At 41.6% G+C, this 21,471-nt stretch overlaps 2 protein-coding genes across 2 annotated transcripts; one reads left to right on the forward strand and one right to left on the reverse strand.

The window, feature by feature from the left end:
• The first annotated feature begins 857 nt into the window (after positions 1-857).
• On the forward strand, positions 858-7,364 carry LOC119918817 (TM2 domain-containing protein 3-like). The gene is made up of 6 exons (XM_038739501.1): positions 858-1,029; positions 1,567-1,662; positions 4,464-4,624; positions 4,885-5,059; positions 5,881-5,956; positions 6,072-7,364. Exons 1-6 carry the CDS (start codon positions 924-926, stop codon positions 6,235-6,237), a joined length of 780 nt encoding a protein of 259 aa, XP_038595429.1. The 5' UTR covers positions 858-923; the 3' UTR covers positions 6,238-7,364.
• A 3,320-nt stretch (positions 7,365-10,684) lies between these two features.
• LOC119918816 (la-related protein 6-like) lies at positions 10,685-17,763 on the reverse strand. Its single transcript, XM_038739500.1, has 3 exons — positions 16,717-17,763; positions 14,816-15,008; positions 10,685-12,633 (listed from the first exon to the last, which is right to left on the reverse strand). Exons 1-3 carry the CDS (start codon positions 17,490-17,492, stop codon positions 11,536-11,538), a joined length of 2,067 nt encoding a protein of 688 aa, XP_038595428.1. The 5' UTR covers positions 17,493-17,763; the 3' UTR covers positions 10,685-11,535.
• Positions 17,764-21,471: the final 3,708 nt, after the last annotated feature.

The raw sequence follows: 21,471 nt of genomic DNA on the forward strand, positions 1-21,471 counted from the left end.
GGGTATTGTGAAGAGGAAGATGCGATATGCCAGACCCAACAATGCAGAAGAGCTGAAGGCTACAACACCTGAGCAGTGCCACAGACTGATCGACTCCATGCCACGCCGCATTGCTGCAGTAGTTCAGGCAAAAGGAGCCCCAACTAAGTACTGAGTGCTGTACACGCTCATACTTTTCAGTTGGCCAACATTTCAAAAAATCCTTTTTTCGGAGATACTGAATTTGGGATTTTCATTAGTTGCGAGTTTTAATCATCACAATTAAATGAAATAAACATTTGAAATATATCAGTCTGTGTAATGAATGAACATAATATCCAAGTTTCACTTTTTGAATGGAATTACTGAAATAAATCAACTTTTTGATGATTATAATTATATGACCAGCTGTATGTCTATGCAGTCAATGATGTAAACCTTTTCCATCTTGCCCTTTTTTCCTTTAGTATAGTCGCACGACTTTAAAACAAGGGTTGTGGTGAAATGCTTATTGATTTGATGCAACCAGCTTTAATTATAGAAGTGGTGAACGATATAACAAGAAAACGGCATTAAAATGAATAGTCACAACAATGCACAATTTTCAGGATTACTGTAACGTTTTAAGGTTGATGTTTATTGACATATATTTTCACTGAAAGGTCTAACAATACACATGGTCCATACTTAAACATGGCACTTTGCCAAGTGCTTAGATCTAATCTAAGACGAATGGTTGAGTGTAAGAAACTCATTAATTAGGAGCAAAGTGTCAGCTGAGTACTTCCTCCATGGTATCTCACGGTTTTAGGTAACTATAGAGATAAAACAACCAGGGAAATAGTGCTAGAGCATTAATTACTTCCCTTGCTTCAGAAGGATCGCTGACTCGATTATTTCCCCTACATAACCTGAATGCAGCTCTGGTTTCCTCTGCAGCAACAATGGCCACTAGCTGTCAGACATGGAGACCGGACCGAGGACGGTGCTTTAAAACCTACGGAATTGTTACTGTTTTGTTTATGGACTTGGTATTACAATGTGTTAACGGTATGTTTATGAGACAGAGTAACACGAACTTGGCTTGCGTGTATGGTTAGATTACATTTGGGCCATTACTAGCGTTAGCTTCCCCACAGAGCTAGCATTAGGTTAACGCTAGTGTTACCTATGTTAGCTAGTTAGCAATGAAAACATGGGTTGCAGTAGATGGAGCAAATCGAACAGTTGTTTTTCTTATGTAACACTAATTTCTGGTTAATTGTGTAGCATTTAATTTACAATACACGGGAGCTAACTATTGACTGTCCCTGCTAATTTGCAAGATGTGTCGCTAACAGCTAACGCGCCTCGGTGAAGTAAGTTAAAGAACTTTAATTAACGTCAGCTGGCTTAACTTAGGGTAATGATATAACTGCACGCGTTTTTAATTACCAACACATGTACTAACGTTAGACTTCTAATTTATATTTAACCATACGTTATTGACGTGTATGTGTTACGCAAAGTAACGTTGTGTTTTATAAAATCATAGCAGGGTGAGTGAGTTGGACCCGTAACTATTCTTTATCACTGTTTGCTTGTCAGGATACCTGAGCTCTCCTCATGTTGGTCAGGATCGCACCTACAGCAAAGTTACCCAGGATAGACATGTCATCGCCACCCCAGTGGTACCTCCCTCAGGTAAACTCATTAATGTTAGTCAACAATCAACATTAATCATACTGACTGTAACTTAACCTTTAACTATTTTGCCAAGACTACATATAAATCAAGGGACCCTCTCTTGATGGTTTTTGTAGCACATACTATAAAGAAATACAACACTATTAAAAATAACAAGTAACATTCGTTTCTGGTTAAAAACATGCTCACTGACCATAGAAAGCGATTCCTCATAAATAGCCTGGAATCATAAACAGCAGATCTGTGCTATCCATACCGAATTATAGTCTGGTTATGTAACCTCTGTCATTTAGTACAGTCATTATCTTTCTTAAAGTGAAGTTGTCTGTGTTGTGTTATAACATACAAAGAAGACCTGTGCCAACTTTCAGAAAGCGGGATTAGTGGAAAATTAGAGAGTATGTTAAGCCTGAGATGAAGGAAACTCTGGGTTTTCTGTTTTACAGACCGAGATGACCGCTTTTATGATCAATCTGTCATCGATGTAAGGACAGACAGTTATTTCCAGACATCGTGGATTTATCCTCGGCACAGAATAAAATCTGTCCATTGCGACTACTTGGACAGTTAATACTGCTTTGACCACTGTTAATCTGTATAAAACTAATCAATGAACAGTAATTTTCATATTGTGATTAGTCGCACTGATTGGAACATTACTGTCGTAGTTATCATGATGTAAATGATGTGAATATTTCTGAGTGAGGATGACTGTGGTGCAGCTGAAAGAAATAAATATAGTTTAAAAGTTTTTCATTATTAGCTGCTGATAATCTGAATGTGTTTTGACAGCATTTCATAAAATACGAAATGAGCAAGATTTTATTAACGTAAAATAGACATACAACTTTACAGTCAGTTTGAACCTAGACACATTTTCCGCTGCAAAAAAATAATTAATATGCTAAGCCACTGGGTCGGACTATAACTTTACAATCATAGGTCCGTGAGTAAACTGCGTCTATATTGTACACATATTTCACTTTTAGGTAGCCGATAGCCACCGTCATCTGTTCCCGTCAGGTTACAGCTGAATTTTATAGCCTATTTCAAAATTGAATGTAGCCTGATAGACCTAACAGACAGACAGACAGAGAGAGAGGGCGAGAGAGGAACAGAGAGAGAGAGGGCGAGAGAGGAACAGAGAGAGAGAGAGGGCGAGAGAGGAACAGAGAGAGGGCGAGAGAGAACAGAGAGAGAGAGAGGGCGAGAGAGGGATAGAAGGCAGCCTACACAATATACACAGAGGTACAGACAGTAAAGGTGATGTTGCTATAAACTAAGTGAAAAATGGTACAGATATTTATAGTAGTGTTAATGATTATAATAACAATAGGACTAATAACAATAGTTGTTGCAGAGGGTGTCGAGCAGGAACACGGGGGCAGCAGGTGACTTGCAACCACAGCTCCAGAGCCAGAAACACCTGCAGGAAGTGATAGGAGGAGAGAGGAGAGGGACGAGAAAGCACAAGACTACCGGAAAGTGGAGAAGTTGAGTTGGTAACATGCAATAATGGGATGAGGTTGCATACAGAGGGAGAGAAAGTAGAGGAGAGAGGAGCTCAGTGCATCATGGGAAATCCCCCGGCAGTCTAGGCCTATAGCAGCATAACTGAGGGATGGTTCAGGACTCACCTGAGCCAGCCCTAACTATAAGCTTTATCAAAGAGGAAAGTCTTAAGCCTACTCTTAAATGTGGAGATGGTGTCTGCCTCCTGAACCCAAACTGGAACCTGGTTCCACAGGAGAGGAGCTTGATAGCTGAACGCTCTGGCTCCCAGTCTACTTTTGGAGACTCTAGGAACGACAAGTAACCCTGCATTCTGGGAGCGCAGTGCTCTGGTGGGGTAGTAAGGTACTATGAGCTCTTTTAAGATAAGATGGTGCCTGACCATTAAGAGCTTTGTAGGTAAGAAGAATGATTTTAAATTCTATTCTGGATTTTAGAGGAAGCCAATGCAGAGAAGCTAGTAGTACTCACAGCCATAATTTCAGCTTGTGGTAAAACGGTGCAACGTATTTAATGGGCATTTTGCATGTGAAAGTACAAATTACACACTTTTTCCCCAGTGGGGAAGCAATATCCAAAAAACGTTCCGTTTTATTTTAATGCAAATTCGGAAAGTATTCATTATTTGTCACTTGATAGGCACACGGTATTGTTATACATCAACATTAGCAGTAAAAAGAATCACTTTCACCACTGAAAACATAGTTATGGATCTTACATTGCATTTCTGTCAATAGATCCTCAGAAATATTACACACTGAACCTTTTTAAAAATATTGTTTTTCTTTCCCACCCTGTATCATATCAGATACATATCAGAACTTTAGTTGTATGCCACATTTCATGCAAAGACGTGGCCCAAAGTACTTAACTTAACAAGATCAGACTATACATAATAATAAATAAATAATTAATTAAAAAACAAACAATAGGTAAAATATCAATAATAAATAGAAGAGGATATATTACTCTTGTGTTGTCCAGGCTTTGAAGAGTAAATGGTTTTTCAACAGTGCAAAAACAGCCTTAATGGAGCAATTAGGAGTGAATGGACTTGTTCAGGGACCTTTTTGTTAAAGCAGAGGCAGAGTGTTAGTCATTCACCTTCAATAGCCTTATTTTCCCAATTTGGCAAGAGATTCAGCAGGATGCGGCCACAAGCCTGTTGCCACACTCATTATTGATCCCAAACATAAAGTCATAAAATTAACTCACCAAAGCTTTGTTACATTACATTGGTTCTTCTAGCTGGAAATGGAAGAACACCTGTAACTTTATGTTTGCAGCGTCTCCTGCAGATGAAGAGAGCTACGCTTCCAAGTGTCCTAGTTGGGGACTGTGCAGTCGCCTGCCAGCTGATTGCATTCACTGCAATTACCAACACAACTGCACCTACAGGAAACCAGCTTCCTTCACTTGTAAACCCAAAAAAGGAGTTCAGTGTATTGTAAGTAGCAGTTTATCTTGTGTTCTGTGCTGCATAAAGGTGGAGTAAACTTGAAAGTTTATACATTGTTTAGCTCATTGATTAAAAAGGGAAATGAAACATGGCACATAAGGTCATGTTGTGCTTGTAGCATTTGTGTCATCTAAGTGTTTCTAGTCAAAAGTCCTCTAGGCAAATAGTCACGTGTGGTGATAGAAGTCGGGATTTTAAGAAACAGCTAACTGTGTAGTAAAGACCTGTTGTGTTTTTTGTATTTGTAGGGAGAGTCGGGACAACAGCAAGCCAACTTTTCTCTCTCCATCCCCTGTCAGTTCTGCTGGCAGCTGGACCCGTCCCAGTACCGCTGCTCAAACTCTACCAACTGTATGACAGTGTCTTGCCCACGCAAGCGCTTCAACGCCACCTGTGATGTGTTAGACCATGTGCATTGTTTAGGTATGATAAAGGCTCAACTGTAAAGTGTAATTTATACTTCTGCGGCAAATCGACGCAGAGGCTACGCCGTAGCCTGACGTGCACCTCCTCCAAAATGTAACTACACATCGCGTCAATGCGGACCGTAAGCACTGTGATTGGTCGGCTGGGTAGCCTCGCAATGCTTCGGAGCCGACCGGAAGTGCCCCGTGCTTTGTAGTAACTTTTACTAGCAGCCAAAACGGCGGCTGTAACATGGTGGATCAATATATTTGACCGTCACAACCCGAGTGTGATCCATTCAGTCGATAACATTTGAAAAGGCTACACCAGCCGCACGTATACAATTTTACCCCCAATTCACGTTAGCGGAGCGCTAAACCAGAAGTTAGTCTTCTCGACCGTCAAAAGTCAACACAGTGGATGCTGTAGCGCTACCGGCGAGTAGCGTTTGGGGGTGAAATTGTAGAATAACAGATACACCGACGCACAAGCATAAATGCCTGGCTACGTGTGTAGCCTATGGCATAGCTACGCATGCTTTCAGTGGGGGTAACTGTGTTTCTGTGAGCTTTACAGATGTGAAAAACATGTGAATTGTTAGCCATTTGTGGTTGCCCTTAAGTTTCCTATGCAGGGTTAGGGTCTGTTAGGAGTTCATTAATGTGATAATGAACCATTTTTCAAACTAAATGCACAACATGTATGGAGAACAATATTTCACAAAAAATAATGCCGAGTGTTGCCTTGCTTTGTTTTTTTTTTTTCTGAAAAAATGTGTTCAGTCATGCAAATTTCTTTTCCTGAAATGTGTCCACTGAATGTCTTTATTTCTTCTTTAGGTAAAAGGCGCTTTCAGAAACGTTTATTTTGTAACTGGACTGGTGGCTACAAATGGTCAACAGCATTAGCACTCAGGTAAACCTGCCACTAGTATCACAAATTATGGCCAGCGTAGATGCTGAAAACATTATTTTTGAATCACTAACAGTAGCTTTGTTTCATCTGTGTTTTCTCTCATTTCTTTCTGTAGCATTACGCTTGGTGGTTTTGGGGCAGATCGGTTTTATCTGGGCCAGTGGAGAGAGGGTCTAGGCAAACTGTTCAGCTTTGGAGGCTTGGGCATTTGGACTTTGATAGATGTTCTTCTGATAGGGGTTGGCTATGTGGGACCTGCTGACGGTTCGCTCTACATCTGAAGCAGAGCTCTGGAGGTTTACACTTCACACTCAGAGATTGAAGATCTGATATGCTGTGTTCTTTGCATGTTTGCCTTCCCAACCTCGCGGTGCAACACTTCCTCTTCCCATCTGCTAACAGGCAGGAAGTGTTTTCTACATTACACCAACGATGACTCTACCCACACAACCATCAGATCAATCCCAATCATTCTGCGTTCATCCCCTGTTGAGATTCTGCAGATGGAGCTGTGGAGGGGGATGAGGAGCTAGTAATTATGTGTATCTGGTTGGTTTGACTAAACTGCTGGTTAGGCTCTGTCATGCTGATATATAGATAGATTTGGTTTCCTGCGGAGCATTGCTTTCACAGACCTCCTGACACCTTGGAGCTGTGTGTTGCTCCTCCTTATTCCAAGGTAAATTCATCAATGGGGGTCAGATGGTGACATTAGACACAATAGACAGGTTGAAAGGTAATATTTATGCCCAGAAAGAAAGCATGAATATGCAGAAGGGAAATATGTTCATGTGTTTTATTGACAACAAATGTTTGTTCTTGTGGATGAATTTAACTGTTATTTTACATGTACTTTATTTTTTCCCTACAATTAGTCAGCAGCACGGGCCACAAGTGTAAGAACAATGCCCTGAGGGCTGGATGAATGATACCATGGCTTTTCAAAAGCTCAAGTCAAATGTTGCAAAATGAAACTTTGACATTGATAAAGTTCTTATGTTGTATAAATAAATACATAAGAGCTACTGTATGTTTAAACAGCAACTGGAACTGGTAGAGAACCAGAAAGTAATGCAGCGGCTAGAACCTATAACTTTTGTTATCACTTCCTGCAATATGTACTCATCTGATTTTGTGGGAGAACGCACAGAAAATAATCTCTAACAGTGTATGTTTGTACATGACAAATATTGAAACACTTGTGTTGCACTAGCAAACTGCAGTTAGTTGTGGTATCCTGTGTTGGAGATATCCTGTGCATTCAGCTAGTAATTTTCTAGAACACTGGGCTTCCCTCTCACTACATGTAAATATGTTTTCTGTTTTCAGCCTCAGGTCACAGTTTCATCTGTTTAGAACACTGTAAATGACATTTTTTAAGTTATGTAAATAAAATTGTAAAATCAAATGTGTTAATCTAATTGTCCTCACAGTATAGTGCTGGATATACTAGAAGCATGGCTAAATGTTTTAATTTACTTCCTAAACAATTTTGACTAGCATTTCTACATTGAGGAACCACACACTGAATGCTAAGATGTGTTTCTGGAGCTCTATACTTTAAAAAGAGGCCAGCATCATTATCATCAGGGAACAGGACAGATGCTTTTTTCCAAGAGGCCGTGATCTTGGACCCTTTTGCTTGAACGCTGTTCTTGTAGCATCAGAGGAATTCAGAGCTGAGGTCGTCTTCACAGATGTCTGTGCATTTCCCACGTTAAACACAGTGAGTAATGCCAGAAGCCCTTGTTACCCACAGGCGTGTGTGATAGAAGGTGGGGGTAACCTAGAGGCTGAATGCTCCCTTCCTAAACTGTTATGGGTTTTTGAGCAAGGCACCAAATTGCCTCATACAATGGTTTAACATGTTAAACCATGTCAGTTATTTCAGTAAATCAGTTACACATTTTTACAACAGCACTATTTAATTCACCAATTCATGTAGATACAATATATCCGTGCTCATGCTGCATAATGTGAGGAGAAAAAAAAAAAAGTATCACAGGAGGGAAGGGGGGGGGGATCATTTCCCATCTAGAGCTTTGTTTTTGTATCGACTTTTCCAATTGGCTGCTTTGCTGAGACTGTTGTAAATTTACTCCACCCTAATTCTAGTTCCTCAAATTTGGCACCGCCCACCCACAGCTCCCACCCACAGACTGATGCAAGTGTTTGTCACACATACTGTGTTGAGGAGGAGACTTGGAAATGCTCACCTATTTACTGCAATACCACAAGTGATTTTTTTCCCCCACTTTTTGGAAACTTATAATTTAAATCCTGACAAATTACTCCGTAAATTGGCATCCACAAGATATTACCTACGATTGTTGCTACTGACTGGCCCAGCATGAGCCCAGTTTGTCTGAATCATCCTGTGTAGGTATGAGTAGGTTTTCTTGCATTGTGAACTTCTGTAAACCGTCAATGGGTATAACATTTAAAGCATATTGAATGGATGTGTTTATCCATACATCTATGTATATCAGTGAGTAAATGATACATGCATTCAAAACTGTTATAACAAGGGGATGGTAGAGTACTTAGTTTAACACAAAGCTGAATGCACAATGACATGGAAAACTAACTTCTACAATACTAAGATCAAACACAAAGCTGGAAGGCTCTTCTCTTTAGATATAGCCTGATCACATCTTAGTAATCATGTCTGGAGTAAACAGCTAAATTACTCCACTAAATAGCTTTTTATTCATACATCAGTGGCTACTGCCCAATTATGAATAATGGTCAGAGTGGTATTTGGTTTTGCGGTCTATTATGATATTCCCATTTTCTGTGAGTATGAAACCATCCTTAATGAGAATTATATAGAACTTCATCTTATGAGAATAATAGTTTAATTTTGCGGCACTTATCCCAAACAGTCATTATTCACACTGTTAGAATGAACAGTCATTTGGAGTTGAACCAAAATATTGGCCGTCAAAGACACATGATATCACGACTTCCTGATTATGAATTGCAAATTATGCAAAGAGGAGAACAAAAGTTTATTCATCCCTCTTGCGCAATCCCACTTAGTCCCACCGCAGCTCTGAATTTGAGCATCGGCTCTGACCCTCTGTCCTCCCATTATGCTCACTCCTACAGGAGATAACATCTCATACAAAAAGAGGATAAACAGAATGCTGTAACCGCATGAATTCAAAGTCTGACCACTCCATAAGCATCCAACTGTGTGCTCTCGCTCACACTTGGATGGTTGCTAAGGAGTATTTGAAACCACCTAAGGACACGACAGAAATTACAGTGACTATAAAAAGTAATAAACCAAAATGGAAGAAGTCCATGGGTTGTGAACACTGAATCACAATGGAGTAATTAAAATTTTGTTTATACTAATCAGCAGAGAGGGCCATCAAATGACAGTGAAGTGAAAACAATGATCTAAATTAAGAACAAATGAAAAACACAAAATGATTGCCTGGGTAAGTGCTCACAACCTTTGCTATGACATCCAAATCATTATTAGTGCAGCCAATAATGTTTTTTTAAAAAAAAGGCACAGAATTAGATAAATGGAGATCACCTGTTTGTAATCAAGAAATGACAAGTGATTTTAAGGGTCAGTGCACACGTGTGTGTAAAGTGTAACAGCTGGTTAGTCATTTCCAGGGTAAGAAGACAAGTGAATGTTCCAGACAAGTTTGCGACAAAGCTAATTATATAACATTTCCAAGACTGAATACAAATACTTTGACACAAAAAGTAACATGGTCTTCCAAAACTGAGCTTTTTGTGCATCATACATACTGAATCCTAAATGAAGCATCATGCTGTGGGGACGCGTGTCTGCAGCAGGCCCTAGAAGGCTTATGAAAGGAGGGGTCAACTTAAATGCAGCACAATACAGACAAATCAGAGGAAAATCTGTTGCAGTCTGCAAGAGAACTGTGGGAGGCAATTTTCCAGCAAAACAACCCCAACAAAGCCAAAGCTTGACCGGAATGTAAGGTATCCAAAACAACAATGATACCGTCCAATTCAGAACAAACCTCAATCCAATCAAGCATCTGTGACGAGACTTGAAAATTGCTGTTCAATCACACGGTCTCCATGCAACTTAACAGAGCTTGGACAATGGATGAATGAGGATGTACAGAGGCACAAACCTGACAGACTTATCCACATAGACTCAAAGCTGTAAATACTACCAATAAGGTTCTTCTGCTACATATTGACTGGAGGAGGGCAATACCTGCGCAACCAGTTGTGTGCATCATATTTGAATTCAATCAGGATCATTTGCAGACATTCACAAAACATTTCATGTTACTCAGTGTCAAAAACAAAAAACGCAGTTACATCCACTACATTCATTATTGTAAGACAGCAAAGTGGTCTAAGTGTTAAAAAAAAACCCATTTCTTGGCATTGCACATACCAAGATACAGGCAATTTGAATAAATTACTTGTGCAACTGGTCTCCTCCTGTTTTGTCAGTGTTCGGTTCCTTATGAGGGTTGATCTAGCTTATAATCCAACTCTGCTATCCTCCCATCTGTGCAATGCATTTAAACAACCCCCCCCAAAACTACGAGTGTGCCAATTCTGATTTCCAAGTCTAGAATTGCTTTTATGGTCCTGGCTCAGCAAGAGTATCTCACTTGAATCTTATTTACACATTGAAGCAAAAAGATTAGATTGAGATTTTTTTCAGACCATCATGACTACCTCAAAATGTGTCAAGCAAAAAGAGAAAGTCAGGCCAATTGCAATTTTAGTGATTTATTTGTACAATAGGAGTCGCACTGTACAAATACCCCAAGCTCAGATGTAAAGACAAGAACATAACAGCATCTATTCTGCCTGACCTGAACATCCCTCAAACCTCATTGTGAGAATGATGGAAACATACGCAAAAAATAAAAGCTAAAAAAATAAATAAAGCAGCTACCTACTTAAATTATAGGACTAGAGGAGACCCTTCCCAACTGCCAAAGCATACTGAAATTAAAAGGCAAAATAAAAAAAAAAAAAATATATAAAAAAAAATCTCATGTCCAAGTTTAACTGTCCAACCTTTATGGCAGTGGGGCGATTATGGCCTCAGTTTAAACATGTAAAAATGGAACTCACAGTAGACAAACACAGAAAAGGCATATGGTGATATCGCTATCAAGTCCATGTGCCCATGCCACTTACACCACATTTATACACCATCCACAGACAATGTTGTGAGCTTTTCCACACAAGACCGAGTTTCAATTAAAAAAAAAAAAAAAAAAAAAAAAAAAAACACAAAAAGGTGGAACTTCCACTCCAACCCGCCCCCATGTTGAACAAGTTTAGACAGCGACAGAGTGACATGGTCCATTTCAAATCAATATAAACGTACATTCACTCAAATTTCCATTAGTAAATCACTAATGTTACCATGGTAACTCAAATGTTGTATAAAAATATAACAAAGACTGAAAACTAATGCACTCAACAAAAATATATCTACACAGTCTTAAATGTGGGGTGGGGGCTGAGCGACACAGCCAAGAACAGCTCAAATTTCCAATCTATCCTTACTTCTGTGGGATAAGGAATGTATAAGGATCCTCCACTTTTCAAGTCTGAGTAGCAGCAGTCTTTCCCCTCTCACTAACAGTGACACAGTGAAAGCCACGGGTTCCATCGGGACCCCTTGGCAGCCTCATCACCCCTGGTGGCAGGCCGTCAGCATTCTGGATCTTTCTACCCAGCATCGGACTGCCAACCGGACTGCTTTCCTGAGAAGCCACCTGCTTGCGCCGCTGAACCCACGGGCTCCCTGAAGGGGTAAGACTACTGTCTGAGGAGTAGTCTGCCCAACGGCGCCCCGGTTCAGGGCTCAGTCTGCCTTCGCTGACTAAGGGAGACTTGTTGGAATGAGGAGATTTGCGCTGAGAACAGGGACTTGCACGGGGGCTGGACCAGGGACTGTTACGCGGGGACATACCAGGACTCAGGTGATTGTTCTGGAAGCTGATGCTCGCAGTGGTGGGGCTGAGCTTATTGCAGGACTGGGACTTTCTGGTCAGCCTAGGAGACGTGGGGGTACTCTCAGTCTCTGAAGAGCTGCAGGCCGAGTCGTCCCCATGGTACTGAAGCTCTCGTACTCTGCTGTTGAGCGAGCGACTCTTACGCATCCCTCCCTCCTCACGTGGCCGTTCTTTGGTTACCTTCTTCTTGGGTGGTTTGGTGCCAATCAGGACTACTTTCAACCCTAGGGAACTGGCCCCTGCATCCTCGCTCCCCACAGCTTCATTGGCTTTGACAGCAGCCTCCACCTCCTCAAACTCCACAATTGCACATTCCTCAGTACCTAGCTGAGTGTAGCGGCCGCTCAGCCTCTTCAGGTCAGCCGGCAGGTCCTTCCCTGGCTTCAGGACTCTGACAGAGGCGATGGCACCGTATGTTCCGAACGCTTTCAGCAACAGCTTCATCAGCTGCTCCTGCTGAATGGCTCCTCCCTCACTGCCTCCATTATCCTTAGTGAGAGCCGCCAGCTCTGGCCACTTCTGCAAATCACTTAACAGCAGCATGCGGCTAGGCAACGACTCACTGGCAAAGACCGGCACTGCTGATTTACGCCGCACCTTACGCCCCTCATCATTCAGCTCAAGTATCTTTGAGTGTCTCAAAGCATAGGCAGTTGTTCTCCAGTCACGAGTCAAGTGTTTCACCTGCAAAGAGACAATGCTTGTGTTATACATGCGAGATGCTACATGATTTAAGAAGGCCATCTCATAACCATTAGGTCAAATATAATCCCTGCTACAGCTTCTTTAAGGGTCATGAAGCTTCCCTTTAAAAAAAAAAAAAAGAAATTTAAATAACCGAGGCCTGTCAGCAGAATCAATTAGTGTGTACTGCCATCCTTTCAGTTATACTTCCCAAATCAATATCTGACAGCATAACCGATCCAACACCAAACATCCTCATTCGTCACTGTATAATTTGATCATATTTGAATCATTGTTTATATTAAAAATATGCACGGGGCTTCAGATCACTTCTGGCATAAACAGATTTTGTTTTTTTTAAATCTGCATGCATAAGCCTAAACTAAACTCAGCAAAAAAAGAAACGTCCTCTGACTTTCAACTGTTTTTTCTTTCAGTAAACTTAATGTGTGTAAATATTTGTATGAACACTAAAAGAGTCAACACCATAAGACATAAACGAAAAATGTTTCACAGACATGTGACTAACAGAAAGAGAATAATCTGTCCCTGAATGAAGGGAGGCTCAAAATCAAAAGTGCCAGTCAGTATCTGGTGTGGCCACCAGCTGCTTGAAGTACTGCAGTGCATCTCCTCCTCATGGACTGGACCAGATTTGTCAGTTCTTGCTGTGAGATGTTACCCCACTCTTCCACCAAGGCACTTGCAAGTTCCTGGACATTTCTGGGGGAATGGCCCTAGCCCTCACCCTGCGATCCAACAGGTCCCAGACGTGCTCAATGGGATTGAGATCCGGGCTCTTCGCTGGCCATGGCAGAACACTGACATTGCTGTCATGCAGAAACTCACGCACAGAACGAGCAGTATGGCTGGTGGCATTGTCCTGCTGGAGGATCATCTCCGGATGAGCATGCATAAAGGGTACCACATGAGGGAGGAGGATGTCTTCCCTGTACCGCAAGGCATTGAGATTGCCTGCAATGACAACAAGCTCAGTCCAATGGTGATGTGATATACCGCCCCAGACCATGACGGACCCCCCACCTCCAAATCGATCCCGCTCCAGAGTACAGGCCTCGGTGTAACGCTCATTCCTTCGACGATAAACACGAATCCATCCATCACCCCTGGTGAGACAAAACCGTGACTCATCAGTGAAGAGCACTTTTTGCCATTCCTGTCTGGTCCAGCGAAGGTGGGTTTGTGCCCATAGGCGGCGTTGGTGCTGGTGATGTCTGGTAAGGACCTGCCTTACAACAGGCCTACAAGCCCTCAGTCCAGCCTCTCTCAGCCTATTGCGGACAGTCTGAGCACTGATGGAGGGATTGTGTGTTCCTGGTGTGACTCGGGCAGTTGTTGTGGCCATCCTGTACCTGTCACGCAGGTGTGATATTCGGATATACCGATCCTGTGCAGGTGTTGTTACACGTGGTCTTCCACTGCGAGGATGATCAGCTGTCCTTCCTGTCTCCCTGTAGCGCTGTCGTAGCCGTCTCACAGTGCGGACATGGCAATTTATTGCCCTGGCCACATCAGCAGTCCTCATGCTTCCCTGCAGCATGCCTAATGCACGTTCACGCAGATGAGCAGGGACCCTGGGCATCTTTCTTTGGGTGTTTTTCACAGTCGGTAGACAAGTCTCTTTAGTGTCCTGCGTTTTTAGAACTGTGACCTTAAGTGCCTACTCTCTGTAAGCTGTTAAGGTCTTAATGACCATTCCACAGGTGCATATTAATTAATTGATTATGGTAAATTGAACATGCATGGAAAACATTGTTTAAACCCTTTACAATGAAGATCTGTAAAGTTGTTTGGATTTTTATAACATTATTGTTGAAATACACAGTCCTGAAAAAGGGACGTTTCTTTTTTTGCTGAGTTTAGCACCAGCTGTTGAATCAGTGTGATAATATCATATCCCCAACAGCATTATGTTGACACAGAACACAGCCAAGTCATTGCTATTAAATTCTCAATTTCTTAACCTCTACATCACTGGGAATTAAAAATGGCATGTATCAGTGTTTAAATTTGAATGTAGCATGTGATGTGCACGCTATATATAGCCCATAATATAAAAAAAGCTTTGAGTGCAATTTCCATCCATATCAAGACAGGGAATTCCAATTTTCTGAGTTTCCAGAGTCAGACTATACCCCAAGTGCTTCACAGTGACGGTTACCTTTTTGAATGAAGTGAGCAACTTGACGCTGACAAACCCGAGCTTGTTGCGACGGACATGTTTGAGCAGGAAGGCATCATGCTCCAGGTTCTCATCTGACAGGTAGTACTCGATCTGGGCGACCAACTTCTCGATGAGCTCTGGATCTGGGGGCTGCCAGCTCTCCTCCTCCCCTCCACTGGTCCCGGCACCACTGTGTGTGGGAAGACAACATGCATCATGGTCAGCAGAGATTAGTATCTAGTACATCACTGAAACAGCAGAATGCTTCATATCCTAAACTGCCAATATTACAACTGTTACACATTTCACTTTCATTAATACAAAAAGCCAGAGTCTTGCAATTTGTTGGCAGGAATAAGTCCTGCCATTTCCCTTTCCAATTTTCCTTGCAGCAGTTGACAAGCTGCGTCTCCAGCCACAGTCACCATGCCTCAGTGCCAGACCTCGACACCACAGTGTCCCTGAAACTGCCAAGACCTCTCCATCTGAGGGGCACAGAGTCACAGGCTCTCCCTCCCACACGGAGTATGGTGGCTTACTAAATCAACTTCACACAATTTACAAAAACTGGTACTAACACTGCATTACTAACACACAATTTGCAATTACAATCTCAGTCAGACACATGGAGGAAGCTGTGAAGCAACACAGTCAGGTAGCCATGCAGAGTGAGGGTCTGAATGAAATTTTGTGGATGACTCATCACCTCCTCCAGCCTCCTCCCCTCCCTCGCACACCCTTAGTCAACAGCTTTCCAGCCGGCTGACCGCACGGCTGGCACAAGCCCACTGCTTCCCCGGGATGTAAGATAAAAGACAACCACGAGCTGAGCTTTCAGAAGAGAGTACTGTTACGGTCAACACATACACAGGGAGGATTTAATTATGTGAATCAAATAACACATCACAGATGTTGGAGATACTGGACATTTAAAAAAAAAAAAAAAAAAAGGCTGTGATAAAGTTCACATTGAAGTCACAAATAAGTGTACTGCCTCTGTCTGAAGAAATGTAGTAATTTTAGGTGAAATAGCCACATATACTCTAAATTCCAAGCATGTGGTTAATCACATGTTCAGTGACCTTAAAATACATCCTGTGTGAAAAGTGTGCCACAAAGCACCGGCTGTCACAGGTGTTAAAGATCTTTATGCCAGAGAGCCATTATGCATTTACCTACAAGCAAACTGGAAGGCTTGGTATGGATAGGGCAGTTTATTTTCCCCTTTGGCCTTTCTATCATTGACTCCTTCTTTGTGCACTGGTCCAAGTAGTAGGGAACTTATAGGCCAGAGGATAAAAATAGCAGGCCATGACGCAGGGGAATTAGATTAAAGTGAAGGTGTCATCCTCTCCCTGTCTCTATAGCACTGATTCTGCCTACAGGTGGTTAAAAACGCTTCCCTGCCATCATACCTAGGAGAGAACAATATCCCTCAAGTTTACTGTGAGCATCTATTGTCCTCCTTATACATGGTGATGCCATTCACAGCCTTTTGTTTGTTACTGTAATAGAGCTACACCGGATTTTAGTTGATTTGTATAGCAAACTTCTACACAGTTGGCATTGTTTCAGTGAAACAAAGTAAAGCAATCCAACTGTATCGGTGTTGATCAGCCACTGGCGGTTCACAAATAAAGTTACCGGCCAATACATAATATAAAATCCGATGCAGAAATAGACTGGTAGTGTAACCTTACTTTCCCAGTCTGCCTGCCATGATATTTGGGGATGCACTCACATATTGAATAAAACTAAAATGACAAATATATCAAAAGTAAGTGTCAAGGACATTTGTTTACATAATGATATAATTTACTTAAAATTCAAAACCTTGCTGTCACCACAACTATCACTGCTATTAAGACATTTAACTTAAGAGTAGCAATAACTCAAACCTTGATTTGTCATGCCTTCCGATTTCGTCCTCACTGCAGCTCCCTCCAAGGAAGTCAATATTATTCGATGACACTTCCTCGGGTTCCTCGTCCTCGGCCGCTTGAATGGCCACTGTTATAGTCACCGTCCCCATTTCCTGCGTGTGCTGATCCACGGTGATTACCTCATCAATGCCCTGCTCCGCTGACGCATCTGAGGCGCACTCCGCTGGGTTCGGATTGGGGATCCCCACGGTCCCACTCATGTTCCTCGAATAAGTCAAGGTGCTTCCACCCGCTCCCTTCCCCTCTTCTGTTGTAGTAGTAGCAGCAGCAGCAGCAGCGCCTCCCTGGAAGCTTTTAATCTTGCTCGACGCGAAGGCACAGACAGGATACGGGGTGCGTAAAGCTGCTCGACGCCTCTTCGGGCACCAGTGATGGCGGAGAAGGACCCAGGGGGCTCCGAAGACGCGCTCCACGGCTCGCCAGAGACCCCCGATCCAGATCCGACCCGACGGAGGGCCCTGATGAGCAGCGGGGCTTGTAGCAGCCAGCGAGACGCAGCCTTGAATTGGTGAGACCGACAGGCTGGAGCCTCCTTGGGCTTCTGCTGCTGCTGCTGCTGCTACTTCCTCATATGTAAGAGGCTTTCTGCTTTTGAAACGAGCTCTGGGATTGGGCCGCGGCAGCGTCTCTTCGCACTCATTCCCAACCCACCAGGAAAAGCTGACACACAACCAAGGGGGAGGCAAGAGAAAGGAGAGGCAGCGCATGAAGGCGTTCACCAAGGCGTGCATTTTTCTCTTTCTCTTTTCACACACGGATTTTTACACACAGATTGGCGTCTTTTTCTGTGAAGACACGAACGGCCTGTGTCCCTAAGTAGGGGAGCAAATGCACGTGTTCCTCTCTAATTGGGAAATTGCCGTGCCAAGGACGAGCCCTTCTCTAACGCCGCTAATTGGATAATAGGCTTTCAGCGTCTGGTCGCACGCACTTGTAAGCGAAGTCATGTGCCTCAAAGAGGGAGAAAACACAATAATAGTAGATATTAATGGACGTCAAATTGGAGATTGCAAACAATTAGTAGCCTATGATATCGAAATTCCAGATTAGTTACACATTGAAGTAAAGTAAAAGTGAACTAACACTATCATACTTTCTGTCTGTCCTACATGATAGCTTTGCTGAAAACGGTCAAATTTAAGAATACTGACTTCAAGAACTATCAAAATCATCTGTTAAAAAGTACAGTTTGTAATTGCTAAATTCACTCTCAAGTCAGTAAAACTCCCATGCCCTAGTGTCCCCAAAGCTGTGGCCCTGCTCTACATGGGCCCATTGAAACCTCACTAAAAAAAACTGAAAGTAACCTATGATTATTTTATTTTTGTCTTAGGGATCCACTAATTTCATTGATGTTGATTTGTAGCACAAGGGCATAATTATGTAGGTGTTGAGAGCATTATCATTACAGTCATCTGAATATTTCTCTGTAAACTGTGCCTCAAGTCCATTTTTGTAGCTTGTTGTTGGCCTCCATCCTAATAACACAGTAAATCACCCACACCAATGTTGTTGGCTGTTGCCTGCCCTACATGAAATGTCTTTTCTCCTCCCCACAAGCCATGCTCACAGCTGGTGGGCAGTCTGACTCATTCTCTGCACCACATGCCATATAGTGCTCCAGTTTGTGTACAATGCCAATGCCAATGCAATGGGGGGGGGTTCATTAAATATGAACCGCTTTCTAGAAAATTCCTGAACCAACAGCATTTAGATGGAAATTGTTATGAAGCTGTGAGACAAACTGGAAGTGATTTCAGGATGGCACTGTAAGCAAGTAGCGGTGCAGGCCACCTCTTTTCAGTATAATACAAGACAGTTCAACAGCACCACAAACTACAGCCTTTAAAATTACCATAGAGTTGAACACCTCACTGACACATTCTTGAAAAAAAATTTGTAAGACAAAGTTCACATATTACAGGGCTGTTGTGTTGGAATTGATTGGGCTACATTTATCTAGGTTTAGTAATAATCTGGAAACTCAGTATATGATCTTTTAAAAGTTAAAAGTTCTAAAATCACTCTCTGGGGATTTTCTTCTAATTTGCTTTTTTCCCACCTCTGGCTCCTATTGCTCCACCAACCCTCTAAGGAGAATCTTCTCCAGAGGATTTTCTTCTTCATCCCCCCAGTTTCACATGTCCTTTTATGCCTTTCGCTTGTAGGGTTTATGCTGCACATGTGGACCTTCAAATCCAATTCAAACATTTAAACAAATAAACTGGATTTCGGTTATTTTATGAGACTGTGATAACTCATGAGTAAAATATCTTTGTCACCCACCATCACCCATTAGAATGAATGAAGCCTTTACAACAATTTTAACAAATCCTTTTTGAATACTTTAGGTCACTGAAAACGTGGCTGCAGGTATTTTTCACTGGCAGATGGAAGAGCCTTTGTAACCAATCTGTTTCCCCCTTCTCGTTTTTCTGCTTTCTTGTTTGAGAATTACAGCAAAAAGTGGGGGATGGGTGTAATCATGTGAGGAAATGTTTGCAATCCTTATCTCTTGCAGCCTCCACAGCAAATACAGTGCTGTTTAGACCATAGACTGTATACATGTAAATTTGTAATTAGCATGGATGCAATTTCAACTAGAGGTCTTGGATTAAAATAATCAAAATAAAAAACAGATGTAAAGGAAGAACGTCTCTTCATTTCCCTTTACTTGTCCTGCCGATATAAGGTTTTCTGCAAGCTCATCATTACACATCCCTTTGGACACTGACTTGGTTATTAAGCAAGTCAGATAACATTTAAGTTAGTGGGGAAGCGGGTTACTGTGAACCATGTGACTGCAAACCCATTACCTGAACCTGTTATTCTTGTGTGTGAACATAACCAAGTGTTACAATTCTTCTGGTTTCTCAGTTAAAGTCATTGACCCTGTGTATACACACAGGGTGTTGCGTTAATAATGAACTGAAGCTTGAAATCATTAATCCAGAGCTGTCATGTAATCTATTTTCTCTCTGGCCGGGAACGACATAAATCTTTTCAACACCTGTGGATAAGCTAAAATAAAAATGTTTGATAAATGGATTGACTGACAGGAAAAACCAGTGTTCTCTCTTTCTGTCACACACACACACACACACACACACACACACAGGCACACACTCACTGCCAGATGGTAGAAAGCAGCAGATCTATGTAGTACATCACCTATTATAGTAAATTTTTTTTTTCAACATAAGAATATGTTTACAAACAATGTCCCTGTTTCTACATTTACATGTCTGCTGTCAATGAAGGCAGGAGTCAAATTGTGCTCCTGTCAACAAATCAGCATTTCTGGTACAATTACACCATGTTCATTTATGCATTTCAAAGCTAATATCTATATATGTCTACTAACCAACAGTATGTATCACTTTTGTGATGTGTATAGTTTTATTTCCACCTGTCCAGTTTTATTGCTGACAAATCCTTGACTGGGTCTAACTTTAAGAACAACATGTGGCATGAACACCTTGGTCAAGAAGCAAACATTTACTGTTTGAGGGCAGAGGGTGGCAACATTATACAATACGATAAAATAATGAGGGCACATGAAATACAGATAAAAAAAGTGACAACAAAGGAATGGCACCTTGTATTGGCTCATGTAGCAAAGTAAATAAGTAGATCTATTTATAGACAACTGGAATTTACATTGTACGTTTTCAATATGGCCTGTCATGCAAACTGTTGATGTTCAACTCCCATAATATGTGTCAGCTTGTGCTTCATGAATAGACTGTGACAGGCAGTGTGTGGGATGTCCCTTTGATGAATCTGGACTTGTGTTCTCTGAGCAACCGCTTATTACCGCCAGAGTAAAAAGGCTGAAACTGCAAACAAAATCTGTGTTGTTACTGACTGAGATTAAATGGGTAGTCACTTGGGTTACATTGTTAATAGAGCAAAGGGAGAGCACCAAAACTGTGGAGAACGACAGGGTCCAAAACATTGTCCATCCATGACAAATAATAAAGAATCCATATGTTTTCATTTATTGCAACATACCAAAGCCTATTTTAACGTCTTAGCCACTTAGATAGTCCTTTTTCACAGTGGACATTGGGACATTTCTCAAACACATCATGAATGACATCATGAATGATATAATAATAGACATCTGAGAAATGCAAGTGACTCACTGCCGTGGCTTACTTACACACCTAGTCAGGTGTCATAATTGTTATTTGTTGCACCTGTGCCTTCTCCTGTAATGACAAAATGTTCACTGTGAGAGAGGTCTGTTTTCAATCTTCTTGTGGTCATTATCATAGCAATCTCTTCCCTCAGAGTTACATCAATTTTATGTGGAGTACAAAATAGGAGTAGAGAACAAGTCAAAATGACAGGTGCAGGTAGAAGTAATGACTTGACTTGTTTTAATTATGTTTTGATTTAGATTGGGAAAAGTGCATGCAAAACTATTATGTTTAATTTGCATCTTTACAATTACATATTTACAGTACTTTGTCTGTCATACAGTTTACGTCAGTGATATGTGGTGCTACCTACTGGCCTTATCATATTAAACAGTTCGTCTTCACCGTACTGACTTCTCCAGGATTAGAATCTTCTGAGGATAATGTTTGACTGCATTAAACACCAACATTTTACTCATCTACTCTATGCTTATCTAATTTCCTTTTAAGTGTGACATGATACCCCTAGTTCTTCTATTTTGCTGTAAAAAGCCAACTGGACCCA

This window comes from Micropterus salmoides, unplaced genomic scaffold, assembly GCF_014851395.1.
Source record: "Micropterus salmoides isolate LMB-PRFRI ecotype aquatic unplaced genomic scaffold, ASM1485139v1 Ms_hic_scaffold_2439, whole genome shotgun sequence".
NCBI lineage: Eukaryota > Metazoa > Chordata > Actinopteri > Centrarchiformes > Centrarchidae > Micropterus > Micropterus salmoides.

Excerpts from the sequence above, each read along its gene's own strand:
- LOC119918817 (XM_038739501.1), top strand. The coding sequence starts at position 924 with ATGGCCACTAGCTGTCAGACATGGAGACCGGACCGAGGACGGTGCTTT. Across the intron at positions 1,663-4,463 it reads CCCAGTGGTACCTCCCTCAG|CGTCTCCTGCAGATGAAGAG; the intron begins GTAAACTCATTA and ends TTATGTTTGCAG. Across the intron at positions 5,957-6,071 it reads TCAACAGCATTAGCACTCAG|CATTACGCTTGGTGGTTTTG; the intron begins GTAAACCTGCCA and ends TTCTTTCTGTAG.
- LOC119918816 (XM_038739500.1), bottom strand. The coding sequence starts at position 17,492 with ATGCACGCCTTGGTGAACGCCTTCATGCGCTGCCTCTCCTTTCTCTTG. Across the intron at positions 15,009-16,716 it reads GGAAGGCATGACAAATCAAG|TGGTGCCGGGACCAGTGGAG; the intron begins GTTTGAGTTATT and ends TCCCACACACAG. Across the intron at positions 12,634-14,815 it reads TGCTCACTTCATTCAAAAAG|GTGAAACACTTGACTCGTGA; the intron begins GTAACCGTCACT and ends GTCTCTTTGCAG.